Below are 19,474 nucleotides of genomic sequence, written 5' to 3' on the forward strand. Positions count from 1 at the left end.
GTATTGATATCTTGCGTTTCGTGTCGAGATCCCATTTGCCATGCCTTTCGAGCGGGGGATTGGATTGACTACGAGATAGGTCTACGACCGCTCCATTAGTGAGATAACTCGCCTAGTTGGGATGGAGACTTGTACATTCCCTGTCCCCATCGAAAGCTTGAAATGCTCAGGTGGCAGTCAGTGACGTGCCGATGGCCGACACTGAGCCGATCGCCTTGCACGGCAGCAGGCTATGTAAGCCCAATTTCCGCCATACTCTGCATTTGCTATGAGATGTAGCCAAATGACAAGATCCGGAGCACCAAATATTGTCATGTCATTAGGAGCATGGTCGCTTATGCAGTAGGTTGATGCAGAAAATAGACGAATGACTGAAAAGCTTGGCACAACTCACATCACCACGCCTTTTAACACTTATGCAGCTGTGCTCCATCTAAACGACATCCCTTCTTCGCCCAGCCGCCTACGAGATTCTCAGAAATTGTGCGAGGAAGCTGCTGTCTTTTTCAATTCTGCTCTAGGCTCAGCGCCTCCCTCCCTTTCAATCATGTTCTTCCTCAGATCGTCTCTTTCCGCCCTTCTCCTTTTCGTTGCGGCCACCTTCACAACTGTATTGTCGTCTTCCCTCACAATCACCATTACTCCTTCGAATCTGCTACCCAATCCTAACACCCTCCCAGCTGGGACTCACGCGACCTTGACCTCATTGCCGTCACCGAAGGATAGGGAAGATGCCAACAGTCACCTGCCTCATCCCTTGACGGCCCCGCTCACCCGCTCGGCTTCTTTCGTCTTCCGGAACCTCAAGGCGACGAAACCGGAGTCCTATCTGCTCGATATCCGATCGTCCGAGTATATATTTGCCCCTTATCGGGTGGATATCTCTGCTGATGGGACTGTCCTGGGCGTGTGGGAGACTTACCGGGGAAACCCGTGGGACAATCGGGGCCCGGAGAAATTCGTTGTCGATGCTGCTGCTGGCAACGGCGCCAAAGCCGCAGAGGTGACGGTGGAAGCCAAGGTATTGGCTAGAAGAGGATTCTATGAAGAAAGAGCGAGATGTGAGATGAATTCCAGATCCCTTACTGCAGTGACGGAGAATGCTTTGACCCTTGGGCGCTCCAGATGATGTGTATGCTGACAAGATGCGTCGTGCCAGTTTCGCCTCTTTCGCTCTTCAAAAACCCTATGATCTTGCTGGCTTTGGTAGCACTGGGGTTCACCTTCGGAATGCCGAAACTTATGGAGAATAGTAAGTCACTTTGCTACTATTAGTTACTGCCTATACACGTCTTACCTGCTTGCTAACTTATTTGCCAGTGGACCCGGAAATGCGTGCTGAATTCGAGAAGCAATCACGCTCCTCTCCGATTTCTGGTGCTACGCGAAATGCTATGGCTGGTGGGGGCGCGCCTGGGAATTTCGATCTCGCCGGCTGGATGGCCGGTGCTACCCCAAGGCAAACAGCTGAGACAGATTCTGGAGCCTCCCGGGGAGCCGCAACCGGTCGGGAAACTGGGGGTTCTACGCGCAGACGAGGTTGACAGGCTATTTCATTGGCTTCGTCTTAAGCCAGCTATTCGTAAAGATATTTCCTATGATATCAGTCGAATGGACTCTTTTACCGACTACATATTGATCTCAGCCTCCCGGTATGGGAGTGTAAAAAGTAAGTAATAGAACACAAGCAAGAATACTATTTACATGATCATCATCAACATCACATCGTTGTGGGGAGCGGACAGAAGCAACTCTGTGTACATGCGCATCTATTGATACGCTTAGAGCATTTGCGACAGACGCAGCAGGCGAGAACGGACAATTAAGCCCGCACTTTCGTGTCCCATCAACTTAGAAACCGAAATTAAGGCAGGTGAAGACAAGCGCAAACAAAGCGGCGCACATTTCAGCAACTCAAAAGTCACCGCCAAAGTCATCGCCGCCACCAAAGTCACCACCGTAATCATCACCATAGTTATTGATGATCGTGTCCCCATGGTCATCGAATGCTTCTGCGAGCAGAGCACCGCCAAGCAAACCGCCTCCCACGCCTAAAGCGGCAGCGCCTGCAGTGCCCATTCCGCCGCTCCGTCGCGGTGGCAGCGCTGCAGGATACTGGCCACCCTGTGATGGGTACTGAGGATATCCATAGCCTGCGGGCTGCGGTTGCGACGGGTAGCCACCCCCATAGTAGCCTCCTTGCTGATACCCATAAGGTTGCTGCTGAGCAACAGGCGGTCTTCCATACTGGGAGCTACTACTACTGCTCGAGTTTTTGCCCATCAACTTGCTCAAAAAGCCTCTGCTGCGCTTCTGTTCAGAGGCTGGCGCAGGACCCTGTGACGGTTGATAACCCGTCGACGACAGCGGCCTGGAGCTTCCGCTGTAGTAGTCTGCCGCCGCGCCGGGATGCGCAGGGCTTCTGCTTTGAGCTCGAGCATCTTCTTCTGCCTGTAGCTGAGCAGCGAGCCGAGCATCGCTCTCCAGGGTCTCATGGCTGGGTTCCGCGTGGTTGTAGGGATTGTTCGACCCCAGGCTCTTCTTGTCATCAGTTGCAGCAGCCTGAGCAGCCGGGTTTGCAGGACCAGAATCATCGTATGACGGTGGCGGCCCGCTTGGCGGAGCATGCTGCTCTTCTTTCTGCGCTGGAGCCTCAGGACGTTCCCATTGGGACTTGCCCGTGTGCAAGTTCACAAAGAACCTTGAGTAGGGTAAATTAGATCCAAGAATTTGACAGCAAGTTCAAGATGGAAGCCGTGAGAGAACTCACCATTGCTTGTAGCCGTCGTCATATTGAGCCTTCCATCCTTCTGGAACGGAAGGCGGCGGAGGTCCAGGAGGCGGGGCAAATGACATTGAGATGAAAGAGATGAGGGGAGCGACTCGGTCTTAGGGATGGTCAACAACAATATATCCAAGTAGGTCGATTGCGAAGGATCGAAAGGGTTTCTTGTATCAGACTCGTGAGAGCAGTTAAAGAAGAAGGAACAGAAATTTGGAGATGGCAATGTTGTTATGGTTCCAGCAGCAGGGTATGATCTCACATATAAATAGGTATGGCAACCTAGCCACCGGGTCACCACTTTGCAGTGCCCTGTGGCGGTGCCGCGACACTAAAGGCTGCTGATTCGACGACTGGCAGTAAATATTGATATTATTACAATGGCACTAGAAAGGTAAAGTACCTTTCTAATGGTGCCTAGGATCTAGATACTCTCTAAATACTTCATAGGCTGTAGCAAAGCAATTAACTGAGCTATGAGCTCGCATCTGGAACGAGCTTTGAAGATAGTCTGATTTAAGGTGTCAAGATGTGATAAAAGAACTCCTCATGTATTTTTATCATGAGTTTACTCATCAGAGGCACAGTCCCTAGTAATTTAGCCATCACCTAATAGGGCAAAACAACACCATATGAAGCCAGATCCTGAGTCCTGATATCTACCTATGGAGTCTCCCGACTTCTAGTGTATTAATATTATTACTATAAACGTACCATGTTCTAGACCATGATATGAATTAATTTAAAGGTTCAGCGTGCCATTCATTCCGAACTCATAAAAGCCACAAATCAATAATCATATCATTGTGAATGAAGATATTGAGATGCACAAGTAGAATAGTCCCCAAGAGGGCGATGAGCTGCTCCATAGCCCCTTGATCTTGCCCAGCTTATGCTTCTTGTGGAAAATTAGGATCGACCTGGCCACTGTCTGGCCACCAAAAATCCTCTTCAAGACCTGCGTCTAGCCTTTCAAGCATAGAGCCCACTTTAGGGAACTCAGAGCAAGGTGACCTAACTCTCGCAGCACTTGGATTCTCTTCTGAATCGGTATCAGTGTCACCTGTTAGGTCTATGACCTCACACTGGAGATTGGCAATGCCCATGAAGTCTCCAATGTAGATGTGCTGACTTTGCGCTCGTCTTTCAGGGCCCTGATTATCTTCTTCATCACTGCACAGATCAATGATATCAATGGTCCGCTTCCTTTTATATTCATTTCGCCGCTGGTTGCGAATCCGAGCAAGTTGAATATGAGCCTCCACAAGTTGCCGCGAGTCTTCGTCCAAGCCAATGCGATCCTTAGGGGGGGGCCCATCAAGCTGTCGCATTTTAACATCCGCTTTGAGACGGGCAAGGTGAGGTTGATCCGGGTTCCCTGGGCGAGCCCACCCTGCAAAAGGTCCATCATAATGAGGACCTTGACCCACTCCAAAAATAGGGTGTCTTTTGAGCTTCCCAGAATTCAGTAGCTTTCGCGCCGCTACAAGCCCAGACTCTGAATCTGATGCCTGATCATCGCAGGGTGGCTGAGCTGCGTGCCTGAATTGCATTTTTTGTTCATCTTCATTTGGGTCTCTGCCCTCATGAGGCGAAGAGGTTGAAGTAGAGAGGATATGGATACCACCGCCTGCGTCTCCAATCAAAAGATTTGACTTATCATTTGAAAAGGCACCGCACATTATCTCCTCTTCAATTCCAAAGATGTCCTTGGTAAGAGCATCCTCTTGAGATAGCAAGATATTCCATTGCTTAACAATACCGTCTGAGGCCCCTGTATAGAATTGGTTGATTTCGTCCCCCCACAAGGCCATTCTAACACCTACATCATCCTGCTCCCTCTCAAGTAGTTCATCTAATTGGTTAAGAGGTTCACCATGAGGAAGCTCTAGCAGGACTTTGTCACGTTTGCGATAGTCCCAAACATATGTTACGCCATTAGTGCAACTGGCGGTCACATAATATGAGTTCATTGGGCAGAAGGTGATATCATTGATATCCAGCGCTGGACACTCAAACTCAATTGTCTGAGATTTCCACTTCAGCGGCTCAAAAACACGGACCACAGACCTGGTTCCTCGGGACACTTGGCTCTGGCCTACCGTACTTGCTGTGGCAAATCTCGGCAAGGTTGGGTGCCATTTGATATCAAATATATTCTGAGAATTAGGCTGAAATGGCGTTGGCGTTATCGAAGCCTCACCCACATGCCACCCAGTAAGAAAGCCATTCGGGGCTGGGCACGTGTGCGGTAGGCCATCATCCCTCTCGGACATCCCAGCGAGCAGTAAATGTTTAGTATCATGGGTACTCCCCCAAGCCAAGCAAGTGGGTGTCAGATCTCTTCTGGACTCGATCATCAGGGGAGCATCTCTTGACTCCATGATGTTCCATAGCCTGAAAGATTGTGCGCCAGTCGCCAGCAGATTCTCTTGGAAATTTGAACGCGCCATGACTAATACTTTCGATTCATGTGGGAGCGTTCTGTGATTCGTTATCCGGTTGCCAGAAAACCTCCAGAGTTTCACTGTATGGTCGTAGCTGGCAGTAAAAAGTGTATCATCGAACCACTGCATAGCAGTTACACTCATGAAGAGACGGTTGTCACTTGTGGCCCGCTGAGACGCAACCCTTCCAGGAGGGCGAATTATATAATGACCAGGCACCTCCTCGAGGCGATTGCACGTCAAGTCCCCGATGACCAAATTGTTGCCCCGATTGTACTCCATATTGCCCTCATCACATTGGGCCGTGGCGCCTGCTGCAAATCTGGTACCGTCAGGCGACCAAGCCAGGACGTTCACGTCATTCGAAGCACCTTTCCAGGCCTTCAGAAGACTGAAATTTGATTTAACCTTAGTTCGAAGCTGTCTTTTTACAGCCCCTCCTAGCTCACGATTCTGCAGTAATGTGTTCACATTGTTCAGGGCTCGAATAGAACCAAAGACTGAGGAGCTGCTGCTACTATCAGTCACTGGAGCAACCTGAATAATTGAAGGCGATGATGAAAGGTGTCCATTTCTTGCGGTGTAGATGAATGCATCAATATCGGCATGCTGACGTCGATAAAGTATAGAGGCGTGAGGCAAGCAGCTCAGGAATATCTGGATATGTTGTTTGATGACTGCGGGTGAAGCGAATAAGATTCCATCGCCTGCCACACCCTGGAGGGTAAGAAGTTGAACAAGACAATGTTTCACAGATTGCTGATTCTTGCTTCTGACTTTTAAGGTCAATACTTCCCAGAGCCAGGCGCTGGTATCAATGACTGCCTCGTTTGAGATTAATCTGGCAAGTTCGCGCAGCGAAGAGATTTTCTTCGCAAAATCCCGATGGACATCATGCCTCGACAATACTGCGATAACCTGATCACTGATTGAGACTTCTGAGACCGGTGAATACTGACAGCCATGTAATGATAATAGATCCAGCATAGCTGTCATCTCGTGCGAGTCAAAATCAACATGCAAAATTTCTCTTGACGTTATCATGGACTCCATGTATCTCCTGGCATATTTGACAGGATTGCGTTCTCGGCAGAATGGTGCGTGTTTAAGACCTTTGAGGTCGTCAAGAGATCTGAAATTCAACTGGAAAATCTGCACCCCTCCTGAAGAATAGATGATACGATTTTCAGCGTGAGAAAGAGGATCAGTATTTGAGTTCAGGTGAAGGCGCTGGGATGATTGATTGGAAGGATTATGATTCTGCCGGTTGCGTGCCTGTGAGCCGGTGTTGACTGGTTTTATGTCTCTACTGCCTGAAGGACCCTCTTCTGAGTCAGATTGAGAGAGGCTAATCACAGGATAATAATTAATTTGCTTGTTTCTCGAGCGAGCAGAACGTCGTGTCTTTGGCGCTGGAGACCTGGTCGAAGATGGAGCCGGAGATGATGAATCTCGTCCGAGAGATGGAGAAGAATTCTCCGTCTGTTCGTCCATACTCGACAAATTAGAAGTTGACCTTTTCCTCGCAAGAGTCCGCAAACTAAGAGCTACCTTGGAATTATAATTCTTCCTGCCTCGCGACGAGACTCCCAGATCGGTAACTGCGCTGAAATCATCATTTATGGTGCTAGAGGCGCTACGCAAAGATGACTGAGAGTGAAAGTCTGTCTCGAAGTTGTTGCAGGACACTCGCTCAATTTTCTTGGTACCCCTAGAAGAGGGTTCCATAAACTTCGATAGCAGTAATTTGTGCTCTTCAATGAGCGCAGGATCATCAGACTCAAGGTGTTGGTGGTTTGATGTGCACAGATTCATCATCCCTCTATGTTCGGGGGTATTGCACGATGTAGCATCGGGACTGGCTTGGAAGAGATTCTAGTGTCCTTTGTCTCCCAATAGATCGGATACTGAGATACGAACGAGTTGCCTATACAAATAGATGTCAGAGCCCCGTACAGCAAGAGAAGTAGCCCAATCCAAGGCCACAAGGGGAATGAGGATGAAGAAGCGAGAAAAAGAGGAGCATAAGTAATACATTGGCAAGAGTGTCTCCTAACTCACATAGCGGGCATAGGTTGGTATGTTCCAAAGAAAAGAGGGTTGTAGACCTTGAACTTTTAGTTTTTGAATGAATTGGCTGGTAGATGAGAGGCAAGAGGGAAATTAGAAGAGCTTTGTAACACTGGAGATGTTGTAAACGTAGGAAGACTATTATCAGAATAGCAATTCACTGAGTGACGCGTGAACGCGGCACCAAACCCAGACAAGGAAGATTCATATCATTTTATGCCGGCACTAATAAAACACTTTAAAGCAAGATATAGCAGGCGGTCAGCATGTGGACTTCCTAGTCATAGAGCCTGGAATAATAATAATCATCTCCGAACCCACATGGATCAGAGCATCTGAGTTGCAGCCATGAAGATGACTAACCATAACTGTGTGCTGAAGATTTGTGGACTGAGCATGTAAAAAGTTACAATCTGGCTGCAACTCAAGGCTGGATCCCTTGCAGACAGAAACAATCTCCTGTCAACTTCATCAGCCAGCGTCTTATATGTCTATGAGGCTATATAGCTGACCTCGTTTCTCAAACGCTGCTATTTTCAGCTCGATCCAGAAGTCCTACCCATAGCCCGCTCCAGAGAAGAGATGTGAAAACTCGCCCAAAGAGGCTGATTTACATTCTAGTTATGTACACGGAAAACACATGAACGAATGATTCACGGAATAAAGAACAGCCGAAGAGATCGGTATTCCGAAGTCTCAAACAGCTTTCTGCCTTGCGATCATCAAGGCAATAATGCATGACCCTTGGTCAGTCAACTATGCGGAGTATTCAGCTTTCACATAGCCTGAATGTGAGCTAAGCTGAGGCCGGATTGGGGCGGAAAAGACGGATGGTGTGCCAGAGCAGGAATTATAGGGCAATTGTCAAAAGCTCGACTCGACAGCTATAGTCCGTAACGCCCGACTTGCAACTCAAGTCGACAAAGAAGTCTGCTCGGGTACGAAGATGCCGTCTATTTAGATAGTCGAGATCTCTTTCGAGCCGATACCATCATATCATACAAAACGTCCTTGAAAGCAAACAGGAAAGCCGCGGTAATCGCGCTCTGCGTAACTTTTGGAACAATTCCTGTGTAGTCGTCAGCTTAGTTTGCATTGTCTGCCTGGCATACGCATATTCAGCTTACCTTTGTACAGACCTGTGTACCCTTCCTCCCTGATAATTCTCTTCAAGCTTCCGTTCAAACTCTCCTTGGGACCATCTTTGCTTGCCACGTGCATCTGGCTCTTGACTGTGATGTAAGGATATGTGATCGTGGTGGCCAGTATCTTGCCCAAAGCGCCTAGATAGAACGCATCCTTAGGCGTCATGCGTCTACGGCGCTCCACGATATTCTTTAACTGTTCAAAGATGGTATATTGCAGTATGGGGTTGATCACTAGGATGAGGGCTGGGAGAACTCCAGCAAAAAGGGCCGTTGGCCCTTCCCGTCGAAGCAGATCCATCAAAGTGCCAATGGTCGAAGCCCGCGTCTTCTTCTCTGGCGCACCAGGCAAAGCCTGATCCTCCGCATCCGACTTGCGAGCTGTCATTCTGGTGTTCACGACCCAAATGGGATTGGTGATCAGGACAGTTGCACTTCCGGCGATAGCCCCAGCGATCATCGACTCAGCCGTGGTGAGTTTCGTGGATGCACGACCAGCTTTCACGGCTGCTTTCTCGAAGGCCGCACGAGTCCATTCGAACCAGTAATAGTATACGAAATTAGTAACGCTTATGCCGAACAGTGCCGATTCAAGCCCGGAGTACAATCCACTGAAACCCTCACGCTGGACAATGCGGCGAACGGCGTCCATGGTTGTGGAATGGGCACGTTTCGATTCGACCTGTGCTCTTGTAGAAAGTGTGATGAGAGGATAGCTAACAGCAAATGATCGTCAACTAATGTTCCAATAAAGGGAGATTCAGGTTTCGCACGTCAAGACCATTGAAAGAATGCCACCGCCAGCGCCAGCTAATGCATGCGCTATGTTGTCACTTTGTTGAGCGGCAGCTGACGCTGCAACCGCCCTTTTTTGCTCTTGAATTCTAGACTGGGACATGGCGAACACAAGTCAACCACGTAAGAGATGTCCTGGTTGAGAAGTCCAAGCGTAACTGTATACAAAAGAGCGTTCGGTTCAGGGACGGGTGTCTGGCGAGTAACCAGGGTTATAGTTCAACTAACGACCCCAAAGAATGCTGAAGGAGCGGATTGAGATCGATACGCAAGGTGGGTCTCAGAGGTATAATGAGATGGATGACAGGACGCTGTGTGATAAGAGTAAGGAGAAAAAGGGATGATAGAATGGGGGACCAGCTGGGAATAATATTGATGGGCAGACTCATCAGGACTCGCGGGAATGATTCGGCTTGAGATGGAGAAATCATGACGTTTACCGAATTTCATCTGAGCCTCGGCTGTCCTTAGGCCCCTTCCGTTGGCCGAAGGTATGATATGCACTTTGTGGTTGTCGCAAATAAATATGCTTTATGTTTGAACAATTTGTCCTCGTCGACTCGCAATTTGTCTTTGGACTTATTTGGGCCAGTCCTAAAAGGTCCTATCTATACATGGACTAATACGGAGTGTGTCACTGCGACAGGATCCTATCCAGCTCAAACATGGAATCAGAGATGAGGGTCATTTTTCGAGGCTTTAATATGAAAGGCGAGCTCTGAAGAAGAGACCGAGGTCCACAGCTGGCCAGTTAACTCAGTAACCTCATATGCTTGCTCATGGTGTGTCATGCTAAGACGGTAGAAACGTTCTATGTCTCCAAGCCAGCCCAGGGTTTCCCTCATTTGCATGTGATGGCCATTTATGTTTTAATTCACATTACCCTCAAATTTACATTAGAAGTATTATATAGAAGCAGCCGAAATGGTATTCTGCGTGACTAAGAGTGGCATACTCACCTAAATTGATAAGTCAGGGCTATCTGGTTGACAGTGTCCCAAAACGTTATTCCACGGGAAGATTTGTTGTTCATGATTGTACCTGGAGGTCATTCATGTTTAACAAGTTCTACGACTGTATTGTCTAGTTGTCTGCTGTTCTCCAGTAATCAGATTTCCTGGACTGCTCAGCTTTGATCTGCCTTCTCGCGGTCCTGACCCCTCTAGCCTAATGTATTTACTGTGAAGGATGCTGAAGGCAGCATTCTGCTCCTGTGGGAAAATCCAAATCCCAGTCAAAGCATGATAGATGTAACGTCATACTCAGAATAAATCGCCTGACGATTACCTTCCCAAAGATGGATTGAGTCTCTTTACAATTAACTCGACAAACATTAACGAGTCCAACTTCAAGAAAAGAAGTGAATAAAAGAAGAGGTGCCGCAGAAAGAGGAGGATAAGAAGAAACCAAAAAAGAAATCATAAAAGGGGCACACAGGCGAGCATTGATAAGATAGAACACCGGCGGAAATAGCGTGCAGGAAAACATTTGCAGGACAGTCTAAAGGCATGGAAGAATCTTGAAGCAGCTCCAAACAGTCATCTCAAACTAACAGAGAAGGCAAGGCGGATGAGGAAACCCAGAAGATTATCTGAACGATTCGCGGTATAAAGGCAATCCATCACCGGGAGCTAGGTTAAATACCCTTTCCGTCGCTCAGAAGTTACAACACACTTGAACATAGAACAGCATGTGTATACCATGACTCCCTTAGCAGCAACCGCCTGCGGATCCAGATTGAACTCCCTGCCCCTGACCGACCTGCACAGTCGGCTTGTTGTTAACAGTGGCAGTTCCCATACGCTCCTTGATCTGCCGAGCCATAGTCAAGAAAGCCTGCTCAACATTGGAAGCGTTCTTGGCTGAGGTCTCAAGGAAAGGAATTCCAAGACTATCGGCGAATTCCTAAACAAGCAAATCACAAATCATGTTAGGACGAAGCTAGACAGACTGAGGCGTGATTGGACGCGAACCTTGGCTACGGTGTACTCCACAACCTTCTTGTCTTCCATATCGCTCTTGTTACCCACAAGCAGCTTGTTGACCCCTTCTGTGGCGTAGCGATCGATTTCCTGAAGCCACTGCTTCACGTTGTTAAAAGAGTCCATGTCGGTCACATCGTAGACAACACAGATGCCATGTGCGCCACGGTAATAAGACGATGTGATGGTCCGGAAACGTTCTTGGCCTGCTGTGTCCCACTATATATTGTCTGTCAGCTATGACAGGCGGTGAAGAAACATGTTCAGTTCTTTATCCTTACAATCTGCAGCTTCACCGTCTTCCCATCKAGTTCAATAGTTCTGATTTTCTGGAACATCATTAATCAGTACTGCGAAGGTGCCTGTATGCTCAACGGTATGCCTTTGCGACGAGTACATACAAAATCGACGCCGATGGTGGAGATGTAACTTTCTGTGTACGTATCATCGGCGAATCGAAGCAACAAGCAAGACTTTCCGACGCCAGAGTCTCCGATGAGAAGGAGTTTGAAGAGATAGTCGTATCTATTCCACAGGTCCAAGTAAGTTGGAGTTGTCTTTTAATTTTTGCGGAGACGATGAAAGACTAGACAGGAGAGATGGAGATATCAGGCACTCTAGTTAAATCCAGCAGTCAGTCAACATAAACAAGACAGTTAAAGGAGAAAGTCATTTTCTCACTGCGCGCAGAGCACCAGTTCTAAACCTCCGGTACTGTGGGTAGAAGGGGGGAGCTTACCACTCAGGATTCATGATGAACGGTGGTGGTATCTGTCAACGAGAACTAGATCGCTTCGAAGGAGGTGAGAAGTGAAAATGAAATGAAGGGGAAAGCAGAATGAAGGTGAGACGGCTATATCAAAGTTAGGTGGCTAGCTATTGATGTAAGTGGCCTCGGATTGTCTAGGCACTTAAGATGGATTGAAGCGGCGTTCTGAGATGGCAGTTACGTTGCTAGTAGATAGGGTAGTGAGTAGTAAGGGTAGTAGGTGGTAGGCAGGTAGTGCAGGAGAGCAGGCGAGCACAGCGTGCAAGTTACCCATGTTTTTCATCTGACCGTACCGTCTGTGACCGTCTCACGTTCAACCGCCTCAGACCCATAAATTGACCCAATCTAGTCTAGTGTTTAAACACCTACACGCCTCATAAGCATCAACCAGATCGGATGTCTACCAGGAACTTCCTAGGCAAAATGGCTATGGAAACTGAATCAAGTACAATTAATATTCAGCGAGTGATAAAATAGAAGAATGCTGATGATGCGCACGAGCATGGCAATGATGTATGATACGTAGTGGTCAGCTGTTAGGCTGGGGCCTTACACCTTCACCTGACACCCCATTTCTTCAAGCGCTGCCTCGAGTATCCCTTGGTAATCGTAGAATGGTTGAATCTGGGCATTTTACCATAATGTAAGATAAATTCTCAGGGTCTCCAAAGCAGGGACTCCAGCTCAGTGGCCTGCCTCCCACACATCTATAGATATTTCCTCGTGACCAAGGAACTATCTCTGTGACGTATCAGTGTTATACTTGCCGCTGAGTCCATTGCAGAGTTCATTAGAAGGAGAGAGTAAGCCATTACTTGTGCTATCTGAGACTGCGCGGACATTTTCTTTTGAGCAGTAGATACTTTGCTTTGCCACACTCTGAACCTTTCATAAAGTAGGTCCATGTAACCTTTGAGATGGTCAAGCACATCTGACATCTGTTGCATACAATAATGAGAACCATCCCAATATGACCAGAAATATGGGACCCGAGGATCACATTGCAATCTAAACTTGCAATCAAGCCTCTTAGCAGCTTGTTCGCAGCAATCAGGCGTAGCCATGAGCCTGAAGCCACTCCAAAACCAGTCTTTCGTCCCTTTCTTTGTAATTTGCATTTGTTCGTATGGAGTCAGCAACGATCACCAAGGCGCGGTCATAGGGACTTGTATCCTTGTTCTGGAAGAAGGAAGCGATGTCCGCCCCAATGCTATGGTCTGCGAATTTCGACAGACCCATTCGCACAAAACGCTCGAAGACGACGTTGTTCGCCGAAAGTCGGGCTTCAACGGCATCCCAATTTTTCTTCATGTACTCCCACAGAAGATGGCGGACTTTGGAGTTAGCAGCCAGAGCCACGGCACCATTGTGAACATCCTGGATCGCCACTTTGTCAGAGAAAACAAAGTCCAGATAATCGTGGACGAGATCAGCATCTTTGACACGTCCAAGCGCGGCGAGGCAAATCTCCTTGCCATCGACCGAGTCGGTCTTGATATACTCTTCCTTCACGGAATCATATTTGTCGCGTCCACCTTCAGCAATCGTGATACCAAATACTGCCGAGCGCAAGTTCGTGTGCACTGCACTCTTGTCCTTGCCTGAAGCCCAAAGATCGAAACGCCGTTTCGCCTCAATGACGATGCTAGAAAACAGTGAGCAGAACGTCGTTCCCCCACAAGCTGCCCATGTTGGGAACCCACCTTTCATGACCCGCAAACCCAGCCATGCCGATTAGAAGCTTTCGAAGCTGCACAGTGAGATAATCCTCGTCGGGCTTAAATTCCCAACCTATTTTTTCGGCGGCGGGAGATGCCAATGCGAGCGTGAATTTCTTCAATCCCGCAGCTACAGAGTCATTCTGCGAAAAGACAGAGCGCAGATTTCCGACAGACGACGAAATCTGTGACCAAACCCTGGAGTGAATACGGTGAGTAGCAGTTCGAAAGCTCTTATAAATGTGCTCTGCACTAACAAGTAGTTTTCCTCCCCCTTGAAGCCTTCCAGCAGAGCTAATAATGCAGCACTAGTTCCCTCTCCGGACACAGCAAGAGCAGCAGCATCACCGATGAGGCCAATCTTATCTTCGGTACTTAACAGGTCCAAAGATTGGCCCAGCTTCGCTAGACGGTCGGCAGGGTAGTTCGTGCGGTAGAAGCCTGACAGATCCTTATTGATCTTGTAGAATGAATCTTGACCGACGCCCGCAATAGTGTCGGATTTCGAGACGAGGGCGCGTGAATCCACGTCGGCCAGCCGGGGTCCTGATTTGATGCCCAGCGGAATCCACCATGTCGTCACGTCTTCTTCAGGCTTTGCGTCCCCTGTCGAAAGGAATCGGTTCTGGCGAATGCTAATTTGGCCCGGCTCTTCTGCCACGGTGAGAACAGGAAAGCCAATCTTTCGGATCCACGGATCCTTTTGAGGAAGAGTTAGAAAAACGCCAGGAGTCGAAGCGAGCACGATCTGACTCACCATGAATTTATGAACATCCTGGTTGGAAGCTTGACTGAGAGCAGACCAGAGATCATTTGTAGTGGCATTGCCTGACATCATTCTTAGCAGCGATCTTCTGCAGACGAACCCTCAAGCCTGACTTACCGTACGCATGCTTCTTCAAGTAGTCGGCCACACCACGTAGAAACGTTTGTCGACCAAGATGATCGCTCAGCATACGAATCACCGAGCTACCCTTCAGATAGCTGATATGGTCAAAAATCTGGTCTACTTCCAGAGCGTTCCTTACGGGAACTTCGATCGGGTGAGATGCGCGCAAGGAATCGAGCTGAAACGCTTGTTGCACCCCTTCAGCCTACGCGACCAGTTAACAACAGACGGACAATGATATCATTACCTCGGGAATTTCGTACGACAAACTGAGACCAAACGTTCCATTCTGGTTCGTTACATTAGTTGGATGAAGTCGCAGTACATATCGACACAGAAGCAAGGGACGCTCTCTTACCAGGATAAAAATGATCAACGGCTAACCAGCCAACCCAAGTTGCAAAGCCTTCGTTCAACCAAAGCTCATTCCACCAGTCCATAGTCACAAGATTGCCAAACCATTGGTGGGCCAATTCTGCGGTTCATTCTTAGAAAACAGCCGCATGCAGTCATTGTGCCTCAAGCTAAGAAACTCACCATGAGCCACGACGTATGCAATGCGGTTCTTGTAGCGGGTGTCGGATTTTCCTTCATCAAATAGAACTGCGGTCGTACGATATGTGACAAGACCCCAATTCTCCATGGCACCCATGGCCTGAGGCGATATGATTAGTGGAAGTAGAACCTTCAGGACGCATTTTGCACCACTTACAAACTCATGAACGGCAAGAAGGTCAGCCTTGGGCAAGGGATATTCAATTTCGAATACTTCCGAGAAATAATCGACGGTGCGATGAGCACATTCCAAGGCAAAACGTGCCTGTTCTTTGAGCCCTTTCGTAGTGTAAACACGGACTGGTATGCTCCTTCCGTTGTATTTGCGTTTAGTCATAGCTTCAACGTACTCGAAGTCACCAACAGCCCATGCCAAAAGCTGGACGGAGACAGTGACTAGTTAGCCTTTCCTTAGCAGATAAGGACGAAGGTATCTGTACTGACATAGGTACTCATGACTGGGGTCCTTTCAAAGGACACAAACTTGAGGCCGGGCTTACTACCCACTCGTTCTGACTTGATCGGCATATTGCTCAAGGCAGTTTGGCCTTTGGGAACCTCGATCTCAAAATCGAAAGTTGACTTAAGATTTGGTTCATCGAAGCAAGGGAAGGCTCTTCGTGCGTCACAGGACTCGAATTGAGTACTAAGCATGTAGTAGAAGTCACCTTCTTTGGGTGTATCAGCCGTGGGCTGCACGGCAGGCTGGTACTTTGAGCGGTAGAAACCAGCCATGGCATTGTTCATCGTGCCGGTAAAGTCAACAGATAGTATAATGTCTGAAGGCGATATTTCTTGAGAGAACATAAAGGACACTCGTTCTGACTTCTTGTCATACGCGATGTTAGACGCCTTCGCGAATTTTGTACCTGAAGTAAAAAATATGACAGTCGCCGTCAGTGGAATCTACAGCAACGCATTGATTTAAATGTTGATGTTGCTTCGTGGACGAACCATCTTTCCCCAAAATCTCTGCTTTATGGACCTCGATCTCCTTGCAATTAAGCACAACTTCCTTGGTGGGCCGGGTGATGGTGGAAGCTATCTTAACAATACCCTTGTAACCCCAAGCACCACCAAGCTCGAGATCGTATAAGGATACCTGGTAGTGCACTGGTTTAACCCTGTTACTTCGTCAACATTTGTCCACGTTGTTGAAGAAGCCAGGTGACAGAGGTTGCAAAAACTTACGCGTCAGGTAGTGTATCTCTATCCGCCATTGCCATTTCGCGTACGTCAAATGAACAGTGCCTTACGAGGGATTTTGGAAGATCAAGTATGACTGGGCGAGGCAGAAATGTGCAGAAAGGAAGGCAAAAGCGAGAAGAAGAGACCCCACGAGAAGAAGCAGAAGAGGGGAAGGAGGGGCGGAGAGACACTGGCCGGATGGGTCGATAGCTAACAAAATGATGACAGCGGATTGCTTCAGGGATTACGCCAACGCATCTCGTAGACACGATGCAACATCTTCTCCTCCACATCTGTTACGAAACTGGCGACGGCTATTGTCGGGGATAACTGAAAGAGAGCTTCTGCTAATCTGCTTATCGAGACATGGAAAAGGAAGGGCACGGATGGAACGAAACTAGGGTCTTCGAAGGATCTCTCAAAGGGTCTGATAAACCCGTGAAAAATTGAAACTATGTGTTGAACATCGTATTGTACTACTAGTATTTCTGCTACGCTAAATAAATATCCTAGACAATGTCGTCCAGGTAGACACTTTTTCAGTCAAGTAATTTTATGGTTGACACTGATAAGGTACTATCATTGTACCCTTACTCTATACCTAGCAATACCTCTGAGATCATCTCTATTTCTCTTGACTCTGTACCTGATCAGCTATTTACCGCCTGTTAACTTTTGGAAGGGAAAGGCGAGTAATTGAGTGCCTTGTGTCTCTGGAACAAATCTTTACCTCTCTACTCCGTACTTAGGTACCTTACAATTCCATATGGATGTCATCATCTCAGAGAAACAGAGCTGAAATTTTCAATACGGAGCTATGGCGGAGTTCCGAGAAGTCCCAGAACCCTAGGAGGCTAGGTACATCTTGGCTTTTTGGCCCACTCTTTCTCGGAGCAAATCACTGATTACCCAAGCTTTCACAATGACTTGATGAGTTGATGCATTGTGATAAGCACGAGCAGTGTTAGCCAACCTTTTTTTTTTTTCCCAAGTCTCATGTAGATCGCTTTTGATTGACTCAATGCTCCTATCATTATCACACACTTACAGACTGACACAGTTACTCCACTCGACTCTTCGAGGAGACCATGGCTGATTCGGACGAAGAGTACGTCGGTGAAGTTTCCGACGAAGAAAACGACGTCAATGGTATCCGATATGCCCGGGAAACGGCGCCTGCATCCCGTCCTAAACGAAGAAAGCAGCGCGGGGGTGCTGAATGGGAGGTTTCAAGGACTTGGGAGACCTTGGTCGAGGGTGCTGATGGCACAATCAGCTCTACTGTTGAAGGACTTTTAGAAGCCGGGAAAAGGAAGAGGTAAGCTTCACCCAGAATGGAGACTCCTTTTACATTTTAAGGGCCTTTGCACTGAGAAGCATCATAATCATCATCGCCCTGTAGACTTTTGAGAGATACAACACCATTGCAACGTGGTATTATCCGGCACCTCATCTTGATTCTGGATTTGTCCCAGTCCATGGCCGAGAAAGATCTAAGGCCGACGCGATACCTTCTTTCCCTGCGATATGCACAAGAATTCGTGCGGGAATTCTTTGAGCAGAATCCCATATCCCAACTTGGTGTGCTTGGCTTAAGGGATGGTCTTGCAATTCGGGTCAGTGATATGAGTGGCAACCCTACGGAGCATGTTGGTGCTATACAGGCTTTGAGGGATCATGACCCCAAGGGACTTCCTAGCTTGCAGAACGGCCTTGAAATGGCACGTGGTGCTTTATTGTGAGACCTTCTACACCAGAGCCAACACACATTTCTACACGTAAAACTGACCTGGCGTCGATAGTCATACTCCTAGTCATGGAACCCGAGAAGTATTTGTGATCTTTGGATCTCTCCTTTCCTCCGATCCGGGCGATATACATCAGACGATTACCACTTTGATAAATGACAAAATCCGTGTCAGGATTGCTGGTTTGGCCGCTCAAGTGGCTATTTGTCGTGAACTCTGCTCTAGGACCAATGGGGGAGACGACACCACGTATGGCGTGGCGCTCAACGAGCAGCACTTTCGTGAATTAATGATGGATGTAACGACACCCCCTGTAACATATTCCCAAAAACAAGCCACAAGCTCTCTTTTGATGATGGGGTTTCCGTCCCGTACAGTCGAGACTTGTCCCTCTCTCTGTGCGTGTCATTCTAAACCCTCTTGCGGGGGGTACTTATGTTCACGGTGCAATAGCAAAGTCTGTGGGCTCCCTTCTGAATGCCCCTCTTGCGGTCTTACACTTATACTGTCAACACATCTTGCGCGATCTTATCATCATCTGTTTCCACTCATGAACTGGGTTGAGGTTCCCTGGCAACATGCCTCACGCAGTTTGACATGCTTTGCCTGCGGCATATATTTCCCTATGGTACCTCCTAAAGACCAGTGGCAAGCTACCGAGTCCCAGGCAAAAGGGACGAGTGTCAGCAGTCGCTATGAGTGTACAGTTTGCAAGAATCACTTCTGTATTGATTGTGATCTTTTTGCTCATGAAATTGTGCACAATTGCCCAGGCTGCCAAAGTGGGATTAGTGGGCTGGTGATGGCGGACAGGCCGAGGGGTCAGACTGGCACAGATGAAATGGACATCTCAGCATAGTTGTTTCCTGTTTCCCTTCATTTCCTAAGAGACGTACAGACTCTATTGTATCACTGTCTTGGTTTGTTTTAAATTGCATGGCTGGCGTTCTTTTCCTCTTTTTGCCTGTCTCCCACCCCGCAGCCTTCTCTCTTTTTCTTCTTTTTTCCCCCTTTCCTTTTCCCCCTTCTCCCCCCTAAGTTGGCTTGATCTTGGAGCCCTGCTTAAGAAAGGCGCCTTCGTACAGTATTGCTGAGTTGAGGCAGCGGGGCTTGCTAGTTCCTAGTCTTCCTTGTGAGATTATGATCTGTATTCGCATATCTAAGGTAGATATTAACTAGTTATAAGATCTTACGTCAGAGCGATTCTTGCCTCGGCTGGAAGGAAGTCTCTCCCCACGTATACGCAATTTGTCTCTTTAACTTCCCTGAGTCTCACCAGCCACAAGTCTGGCATCGAGTTGACAGCGAGACCTTTTATTTCCAGAAGCCGAAGGATATCGCCCGAATCTACAAGTATTGCAAGAATAACGGTCCAGCATATAGTAA

The 19,474-nt window shown here is 48.0% G+C and overlaps 7 protein-coding genes across 7 annotated transcripts; 2 read left to right on the top strand and 5 right to left on the bottom strand.

Annotated features, from left to right (window-relative positions):
* Positions 1-367: 367 nt before the first annotated feature.
* On the top strand, positions 368-1,544 carry Asppvi_004276 (uncharacterized protein; the record flags this gene model as incomplete). Its single annotated transcript, XM_043300231.1, has 3 exons — positions 368-1,061; positions 1,160-1,252; positions 1,321-1,544. The coding sequence occupies 3 exons, from the start codon at positions 368-370 to the stop codon at positions 1,542-1,544; spliced, it is 1,011 nt and encodes a 336-aa protein (XP_043156166.1).
* Positions 1,545-1,914: 370 nt separating this feature from the next.
* Asppvi_004277 (WW domain-containing protein) lies at positions 1,915-2,856 on the bottom strand (the record flags this gene model as incomplete). The annotated part of the gene is made up of 2 exons (XM_043300232.1): positions 1,915-2,701; positions 2,771-2,856. The coding sequence occupies 2 exons, from the start codon at positions 2,854-2,856 to the stop codon at positions 1,915-1,917; spliced, it is 873 nt and encodes a 290-aa protein (XP_043156167.1).
* An 816-nt stretch (positions 2,857-3,672) lies between these two features.
* On the bottom strand, positions 3,673-7,047 carry Asppvi_004278 (WD repeat protein; the record flags this gene model as incomplete). The annotated part of the gene is made up of 1 exon (XM_043300233.1): positions 3,673-7,047. The coding sequence occupies one exon, from the start codon at positions 7,045-7,047 to the stop codon at positions 3,673-3,675; it is 3,375 nt and encodes a 1,124-aa protein (XP_043156168.1).
* Positions 7,048-8,252: 1,205 nt separating this feature from the next.
* pmp47 (putative peroxisomal membrane protein Pmp47) lies at positions 8,253-9,342 on the bottom strand (the record flags this gene model as incomplete). Its single annotated transcript, XM_043300234.1, has 3 exons — positions 8,253-8,368; positions 8,427-9,160; positions 9,218-9,342. The coding sequence occupies 3 exons, from the start codon at positions 9,340-9,342 to the stop codon at positions 8,253-8,255; spliced, it is 975 nt and encodes a 324-aa protein (XP_043156169.1).
* A 1,607-nt stretch (positions 9,343-10,949) lies between these two features.
* Positions 10,950-11,559, bottom strand: Asppvi_004280 (Rab family GTPase YPT1; the record flags this gene model as incomplete). Its single annotated transcript, XM_043300235.1, has 3 exons — positions 10,950-11,144; positions 11,213-11,440; positions 11,503-11,559. The coding sequence occupies 3 exons, from the start codon at positions 11,557-11,559 to the stop codon at positions 10,950-10,952; spliced, it is 480 nt and encodes a 159-aa protein (XP_043156170.1).
* Positions 11,560-13,040: 1,481 nt separating this feature from the next.
* Positions 13,041-16,378, bottom strand: Asppvi_004281 (M1 family metallopeptidase; the record flags this gene model as incomplete). The annotated part of the gene is made up of 12 exons (XM_043300236.1): positions 13,041-13,635; positions 13,694-13,906; positions 13,966-14,408; positions 14,466-14,536; positions 14,592-14,802; positions 14,861-14,886; positions 14,956-15,072; positions 15,135-15,252; positions 15,310-15,531; positions 15,597-16,021; positions 16,107-16,276; positions 16,344-16,378. The coding sequence occupies 12 exons, from the start codon at positions 16,376-16,378 to the stop codon at positions 13,041-13,043; spliced, it is 2,646 nt and encodes an 881-aa protein (XP_043156171.1).
* Positions 16,379-17,428: 1,050 nt separating this feature from the next.
* On the top strand, positions 17,429-18,082 carry Asppvi_004282 (TFIIH/NER complex subunit SSL1; the record flags this gene model as incomplete). The annotated part of the gene is made up of 2 exons (XM_043300237.1): positions 17,429-17,658; positions 17,743-18,082. The coding sequence occupies 2 exons, from the start codon at positions 17,429-17,431 to the stop codon at positions 18,080-18,082; spliced, it is 570 nt and encodes a 189-aa protein (XP_043156172.1).
* Between the last annotated feature and the right edge of the window lie 1,392 nt (positions 18,083-19,474).

The sequence above is a fragment of the Aspergillus pseudoviridinutans genome, assembly GCF_018340605.1.
Source record: "Aspergillus pseudoviridinutans IFM 55266 DNA, scaffold_3, whole genome shotgun sequence".
Classification (NCBI taxonomy): domain Eukaryota; kingdom Fungi; phylum Ascomycota; class Eurotiomycetes; order Eurotiales; family Aspergillaceae; genus Aspergillus; species Aspergillus pseudoviridinutans.